Source organism: Coenobita brevimanus, chromosome 47 (genome assembly GCF_032717465.1).
Source record: "Coenobita brevimanus isolate Jiangsu-jjx chromosome 47, ASM3271746v2, whole genome shotgun sequence".
Lineage (NCBI taxonomy): Eukaryota > Metazoa > Arthropoda > Malacostraca > Decapoda > Coenobitidae > Coenobita > Coenobita brevimanus.
The window spans coordinates 25,429,956-25,438,386 of NC_137000.1; the positions used below are offsets into that span (position 1 = coordinate 25,429,956).

Genomic DNA, 8,431 nt, shown 5'->3' on the forward strand with positions numbered 1-8,431 from the left:
CTGTGTGTCTTAAGTGTGCCTGGCTGTGTCCTGGAGTCTTAGGTGCGCTCCGTGACCTGGTACACTAGCTTAATGAGCAGTGTAATCTGCAGGGAACACTTAACTAGAAGATTGGTGCAGCGGATGGGGTACGGGTGGTGGAGTCAGTGGTGGCTGTTGTGTATACAGTAGTTAAAGTCGTATGTCTCAATAATGTGCGTAAACTTTCATGCAAAATTCCTAGACTAATCATGATATAAGGTTCCATAACAGATTACAACTGTATGAAATGAGTGAATTCTGGAACAGGCTTGCACAATGCACACAATAACATGGGGCAACAGCTCTTCAACACACATTAAAAAATCATGCCATAACGTTAATAGTCACTCATATCTTTTATGCAGCAATTTATCGTAAATTAGGGTAATGTAATGTAAGCTAAAGCACTTTTTGAAGGTAAACAAGTGATTAAGCAAAAGAAGTTAACCCAAATACTCATGTTAAATTCTCCAGGAAAATCTGATTTTTATTAAATAAAATCCGGGTGGGCTATGATTAGTTTGTAATTTTCCCAAACTTTTCCAATTTTGCCTGTTTCCGTACATTTTTTCCCCTTCCTTTACTCCACAACACACCTGCCTCACCATTCATCTCCCTCACCTGCACCTTTCCCCTTCCCTGGCGCACAATACACCTCTCTCAGACTTCCCCCACCTCCACCAACTTCACCCCCTCCCTCTACTGCAAACCCTCCTCTCACTTTCTCACACGCACCACTCCAGGCTCCCACACGCACACCCCTTCCTTCCCCCACCCCTCGCTATCCCTCACCACACCCCCTTCCCTTCTCTCCCTCCCTCTGTTTCAACACACTCTAATCTGTAACACTCTACTCTGTAACAACCAGCCTCGAAGGACGATAAGGTCTGTTGCTGTTTGCTTTCCTTTGTACACACTCCTTTCCTTCCCTCCCGCCATACCTTGCTCTCATCACACCCTTTCGCTCCATCCACCCCCCTCACCACACCCTTTTCTTTCACAACACCCCTTCCTCTCACCACATTTATCTCCCTCCTTCTCACCACACCTCATAACCATTCACGCATGTGTCTTATCCCCATCCATTCTGCTCTATCAGTCTCTTCACATAATCGGTCACGTTTACCTTATTCCCTCTCACACTTCTCGCTTCCAGCATCTTCACACTTATCCACACCCTAATACCCACACTGTCATAACTATACACACATCCTCGCACACCTTTATACGTATTCACAGCCTCATACACCCTTATACGTATCCACATCCTCACATCCCCTCCACACACACACCCACATCCTCCGTTCCTGCAATTATTCTGCTGATCGTCTCCATCCTAACCCCTTCATGACGATGACATTTATTAGTCCAACGAACGAGGTGATTTTTATTTTTATTTTTATTTTTGTTTTGTTTAGGAAAGATATCTAAAAAAAAAAAAAATCCAGTACCATTTCCTTTGCAGTGGCATCATTTCAGAGTTTACTAGCAGGGGTACCCGGCGTTGCCCGGGCCAAAAAGGCGAACACTCTAATCCAAGTTGTTCTAGTTCAATCTTTCTTTCTACTCCAGAAAGACCATGTACCTCTTATGCTTTTGAAGAGGGATTATAAGAGATCCAGGAACTTTCTATTTCAGCTTTCGCAAACTAACGCACAGTATTTGTGCGTACTTGTTTACTAGCACCGGTGACCTCAAATGACCTCGGAGGTCAACCTCATATAGCCCATGCCCGAACTGGAGGTCATCTGAGTCTCCATGCCAGAAATTGGGTTGCAAGGGTACCCGGCCAACTCGACCGGTGACCTCAAATGACCCAGATTTAAATTTTGCCCCCCCCCCCCAAAAAAAAAAACATCCTTGGGTCTCCCTGATTCAGAATATATGGGTCTTGGGGTCTCTGGCCCTTGGTTTGGGCGTGATTGAAAGACAGACAAACAAACAAACAAACAACGCGGCTCTTTGAGAGAGAGAGAGATAGAGAGAGAGAGAGAGAGAGAGAGAGAGAGTCGATCGAACGTTAAGCGATTATTTCTGGACAACACCAGCTGACTGTGCATTTTAGACAAGTCCTTTTCGCACAACAAAATCGTCTGGTACCAGCCAGAGGAGGCACACACTGCCCCACCCTCCTCCTCCCTAACGCACTTTTTTTTTTTTTTTTTTTTTTTACTTTCTTCAGATTGCACTCCACTCGCACACACTCACGTATATCCCATATCCCTTCTTAACTCACAAACCTTCTTCATCCATACACGGTAGTTACATCCTCAAACAGAACCTTAACACATTACCACACACATATCCTTCAACTTTACACACTTTAGCACCACTTACAATCCCTCCCTCCCTCACACAGCATACACTCTCACTCTTATACACTTATCCTTCTCATTTCCTCTCACACTCCCTTGTACTACACAGCACATGCACACTTACACACTCCCTGTTTTCACCCTGCCTCTTTCTCTCTCTTACTCTTTCACACTCTCCCTCCCCTCACCTCTCAGTCCCCCTTCCTTGTACTTCTCTGTCTGTTTCCCTATCTCTCTCCCACCTCTCACAGTCTTCCAAGCTTCCGCTCCCACCCTGTCTCCCTCTCCCATTCTCTCACGCTTTCCCCCCTTTCACTTCTCTCCCCACCTCCCTCTCTTTTTCATATCTTCCTCTTCTTACCACCCTTCGTGTCTCCTTCACACTTTCCCTCCTCTTGCATGTCACCCTGCCTCCTGTCACGTTCTGACATTCTTCCTCCTTCCAGTTCTACCTTCCCTTCTCATTCATTCACACCTTCCCTCCCCTCACTTCTCGCTATACCTCTTTCTCTCATCCTTTCACACTGTGTTCTCATCTTCTTCTCTCACATCTCGTCACACCCCATCATTTTCACTCTAACATCTTTCCTCCACTTCTTACCCTACTTTCCCTTCTCACTTTTTCATACTCTTCCTCATCTTCACACCCTCCATCCTCGTCCCCTTTATGCCCTCCCCCACCCCCTCCATCCCATCCTAAGGTCCCAGAATAAAACCGTGAAGGGCTGGTCACGCACGCTGGGCCTCAAGTGGGTGGTGTTTTTTACCTTATTTCAAGTGCGTGGTATTTCGGTCTTGCTGTAATTGCACTTGGGAGGGCCAGAATCACCTTAACCCTTGCCACCATCCTCTCGCCTCAATTACTCCTCTATTTTCAGCCCTTTATATGCGCGTAACTTTGTATCGGACTGAAAATGCGAAAAACAAAAAGAAACGTACATTTCCTTTGTTATTCGGAAAATCCTTATTCCTTCTATTGTTAAAATTTACCCCTGTATGTTTTGAAAACCACGGATGGGAGTTACCGTTGGCAATTTTTTCCCGTATCGATACCCCGCCAACCATAACACTGCAAAATAGCATATACTGACATCAAATTTATAGGACTATAATTGTCGTAAATAGGTGCATCTAATCTCCCTGATTTTCCTTGGAATAAACTTTTTTTGTGGAATTTTACAGCATCTGGTTCCTTTTTTCTGCTTTAAAAGAAATACCGTCACTATGCCAAGCGTAGCCTAATCTTGAGTTTCGCGTTAATGATGACCACCCAGTTTTTGCCGTGGTGTAACCCCACTCTACGAGGCAGCCAGCACAGGACCCTGCCTCCCTGTGTTCCGGGATCCCAGCGAGGTTCACGTTCCTTATGGCCCCGTCATTAGCCTAACAAGCTTGAGAGTAAATACTGCTGTTTATATGACAACGTCCCTGCACCCCTCCTGTCTGAATATGAAGTTCAGACAATAAATTCACCTCATTCGCTTAATCTTGATTCCATGCAAGGTGGAGTATGCTGTGGCGTAAGAAAGGATTGTGCTCGGTGTTGTTGTGTTGGAAGAATTCGTAACATCTATTCCCTAGCGATTTTTTTCCTTCAGCACCTTGATATTGAACCGAATGTTACTGATACAAGGTAGTTCAGTAACTTTTAAGATATATATAACCTACGAAAGAAAATGAAGAGGTAGAATGCAAAGTCAACTGCCACGGAAAAAGTATAAAATCTTCAAAGTGAAGAAGAATACGGTTTTTTAATGAAAAAATCCTTGCGTACCTCCTGTCCTGCTATAAAATTCCTTACACCTCTTCCTGAGCTATCTGTTTCCATATGACGCCTTGGTATGTTGGCGTACAATTGTACAGTGTAAGTTATTGATCCAAACTGTGTCGAAACAGACCAGACCTAGTATGAATAGAATGCAAGAGTATTACGGCGCGATATGTAAAATAAATCGCTAATATAAGGTGGATTATGCTGTGACGGAGGATGTGATTATGTGCCGCATTCTCGTTGCCTTAGCGGCATCCATAACACAACTTCCTCACCAATTTATTTTTCATTTTACCCCTTAATACACTCATACATGCATTATTTTAATCAGACTATCTGCAAACAGCTCTATTCAGGGCTTAATCAGGGTTACCAGTGTTTACTCTGAATAATTTTCTACTTCCCACAACCCTTGCCATACTTTATAGTGTCCACTTTTTTGCCTCCATTGATTGCAAGGTTAATTAGTAGTTTCATGAAGGATCCAGAATACCCATGCTCCTTACAACTGAGCCGTCCCCGCAGCACACAAAAGTGAAAGGCGTAATAGACGGACCACCTTGCACATCAGTCACCAGGGGACCATTTATGGAATAATCGTGACCATTTTTAACCCTTTACGTACGGGAGGTTTGCCTGAAGGGAGCAAAAGCGTCTGCCATAATTCGGACTGAAATACATACGTCGTCAGTCCTCGTTAAGGGTTAATATTCAGCTCAAGGAAGGAAAAATTCTGCGTTACACTATTTTCCCTTAATTTGCCCCATATTCCATTTCTTCTGCAGGTTACTTCATTTAGCTTGGTAGCAGAAAAATACAATAAAGCTTTACATTCTTTCCACTGAAATTCTCTCTGACTGCCACCATCTCCTAGTGTTAATTTGTTGCAATTCAGCACTGAAAATGAAGATAGGGGAATTATAAGCCAAGATAATATAAAAAGGGTATAAAAAAGCAAAATGGCCAACGTATCCAGATGTTTACATTACACAGTCTCTCTTGTGTCGTTCCTTGCAGAGAAATTGCAGATACAAGCGTGCTCTCTAATCCGACAGCCGGTGTGTGTGTGTGTGTGTGTGTGTGTGTGTGTGTGTGTGTGTGTGTCTGTGTGTGTGTGCCTGTGTGTGTGTGTGTGTCCTCGTTCATAACACAGTGACAGGCGGTGTGGTGGCTGAGTAATGCCTGATGTTAAGTCTGATGGATGCAGGTTTAATGTGTGGTCGGTTTCTGTGGCCAGGTCCTGTATTATTTCATGGTTCGTGTGTGTCCTCTTTCCGACGCCTGTGTATTTATCAGCGTGTTAAGTTGCTTCTTCTCTGTTATCTGTCCCAGTACGAGAACTTTGTGTGTGTGTGTGTGTGTGTGTGTGTGTGTGTGTGTGTGTGTGTGTGTGTGTGTGTGTGTGTGTGTGTGTAAGAGAGAGAGCAAACAGACGAAAACTTGAATAAAAGATCTTGAAAACGGGAACGGTAAAGACAAAGCCAGACGTTTATAGAGGAAAGCGAACCTCAAACAATGCGGCCTGAGAATGAGTAAGGCAGCAAGAAGATGCAAGAGGCCTGGTGTTTAGATGTTAAAGCACGACGACTGTCAAACATCACCGTAGAGGTAATCGAGTAAATGGTTAATTCGCTAAGGTTTAGGAAGTTTTGTTGTGGGTCTAGATTGGTGGTTTCAGTCTACATTAGTGGATACGAACCTTTTAAATGCTGTGTTATGCTACTACAGGGTGGGAACTAATAATAGCTTCCTCATGAATAGCTGTGTTAACTCATCCTACATCATTTCACCTGAGTAAAATTCATGTAAAGAGGAGACCTACAGCAAGGATCCTGAATGCACGAGGGAGCGTGGTGTGTCGTGGGAGGGGTCGTTTCAGAAGGAGACAGAAGTGCCTGGAAGTTCTCTGAATGAGCCGACTTCTCACAGGATTTGACACCTGAAAAATAACAAGTAGATCATTCCTGGACCGCCGTATTATCTTCAAATGCCCGTCATTCTACAATCCAGTAATGTCATAGATAATAACACCTTCTCCTAATTCTCGCCATTTCTAGTGAACAGAAAGCTCCAGTCGGAATGATAACCTTGCAATGCGTAACTGCTCGATTTCCAAGAAACGCCCGAAGGTTTTTCGATCACATAATGCCACCTATAGTAGCCGCAGCGAGAAATGAACGCTGTGGTGGGGCAGCCGGTCATCCGGGGATTCCCCCACTGTAGCCATATCTACATGTCACCGACCATCGGCCACCGCTGCAGCCCCGCTCCATGATCCTTACCCTGTGTCTCTGGCTTTCTCTTTCTCTCTCGGTTTTTATATAAACTGGTGTATTTCCGAAACTAATTATGAAATTATTATGACTTTTGTTCCACACCACCTTTGAGGTAAAAATCAAGGAGAGTTTTCTGTATAAAGGTTTCCCCCCCCTCCTAAATGTGGCATATGAGCGGGGGAGTGCGGCCTTGCCGATACCTCCGCCTGACCTATAATTATACACTCGCCAGAACTGACCTGCCCTCAGACAAGGGGGGGGGAAACCTTTATACAGAAAACTCTCCTTGATTTTTACCTCAGTGGTGGTGTGGAACAAAAGTCATAATAATTTCATAATTAGTTTCGGAAATACAGCAGTTTATATAGAAACTGAGAGAGAAAGAGAAAGCCAGAGACACAGGGTAAGGATCATGGAGCGGGGCTGCAGCGGTGGCCGATGGTCGGTGACATCCTACCTCTATGGTCGGTGACATGTAGATATGGCTACAGTGGGGGAATCCCCGGATGACCGGCTGCCCCACCACAGCGTTCATTTCTCGCTGCGGCTACTATAGGGAAGTCGGCTGGCCACCTAGACTTCAGTGTAGCCTAGCCTCGGTTTCCTGCACTACAAAGGAGGTGTTACAGTATTATATTACTTTTCACTATAAACATCCCTTCCTCCCGGACAGGTGAGAGGAAACAGTATCGCGACGACCCGTCATGGCGGGACCTGGTGCTGTTCCACGAGTACTTCCACGGTGAGAGCGGCAAGGGGTGTGGGGCCTCACACCAGACAGGATGGACAGCACTGGTGGCCAACTGCCTTCACATCACACTGGGATACTCACACGCTGGACTCGGGCGATATACACACAAGGACTAGTGGTGTGTGTGTGTGTGTGTGTGTGTGTGTGTGTGTGTGTGTGTGTGTGTGTGTGTGTGCGCGCGCGCTACTAGTGATTTATACCCGTGTGCCGTATTATCATCCTGTCATTCCTCCACAATTTTAATACCAGTCACAGGAGAAGACTTAAATCCTTCCCACATATTACTGGTTGACGTATGCCATGAATGGATGTCCAGGTAGTCGACTTGTACGTAACTTATAGATTTTTTTTTTTTTTGTCAAATCCTGAATACGTGCCTATTGTTAAGTTCTGCTGTAGTTAGGAGATGATAATTGATTAGTTTTGCTGAATGATGGGCTGACTATATCCTTCACTGATATTACTGCTAAACGACAAATACTGTTTCATCCCTTGATTCCGATATCAGCCCTCCTTCCAGGTCACTGTCTAACGATATGCTGGTGATGGCTTTTAATATACAACATGAATCATAAAACTGGTATACGTGGGTGTTGTGATATTTTTCGAACCACTTTTTATTTTTTCTAGCACAGTGCCTGTCTTGAGCATGAGGTCGTCATGAAGGCAAAAGTTAGCAACATATTTTTCCTTAAAAGCCCCCATAATTATATATAGCCCTTTTTAAAAGAAGTAAAACGACTCATCTAAGAACTCGATTTTATTTAATGCATTGGTCTCTTCCGTCAACACTGCCTTTACTCATCTGAACTAAGCTAATTATACATATTTCAGCTGTCACCATAACATAAATATTCATATACCTGAATAGTAACTTCAGATCCACCCGGGCAGCTGTGACAATGGTGAATGCGTTGTTAGTTCAGCACCAAACACACTGATCATAATTCAGATATTCACATTTATTAATAATGGTTGTTTTCATCCCAATTTTGTTTTGTTCTACTGCTGTACATAACGCCAAATCAGACAACTTTCTTTTGTTTACTTTTTTACTTTAATTTTTGCAATGAATTGTCTCTAAATTCATTGTCAGCTTAGGAGACTAGTACTACATTTCATCACTGATTTAAAGAGCCACATATACCAATTCTTGAAACAGCTTATGGACCTACTCTGCCCTAGTGCAATAACAGACTGGAAATCCGAGTACAGTATATTTCCATTATGTGATTATGGATCTACTCTGTCTTAGTGTAATATTAGACTGGAAATACGAGCATATTTCCATTAGGTG

General features: G+C 43.9%; 1 protein-coding gene across 1 annotated transcript in view; it reads left to right on the forward strand.

Moving 5' to 3' along the window:
• The window catches only part of LOC145399126 (uncharacterized), a 33,381-nt gene extending 26,131 nt beyond the window's left edge, over positions 1 to 7,250 (forward strand). The window contains exon 18 of the mRNA XM_080271866.1: positions 7,057 to 7,250. Within this exon, the coding sequence (XP_080127992.1) occupies positions 7,057 to 7,250 (194 nt within the window). The remainder of the gene's footprint in view (positions 1 to 7,056) is intronic.
• Positions 7,251 to 8,431: the final 1,181 nt, after the last annotated feature.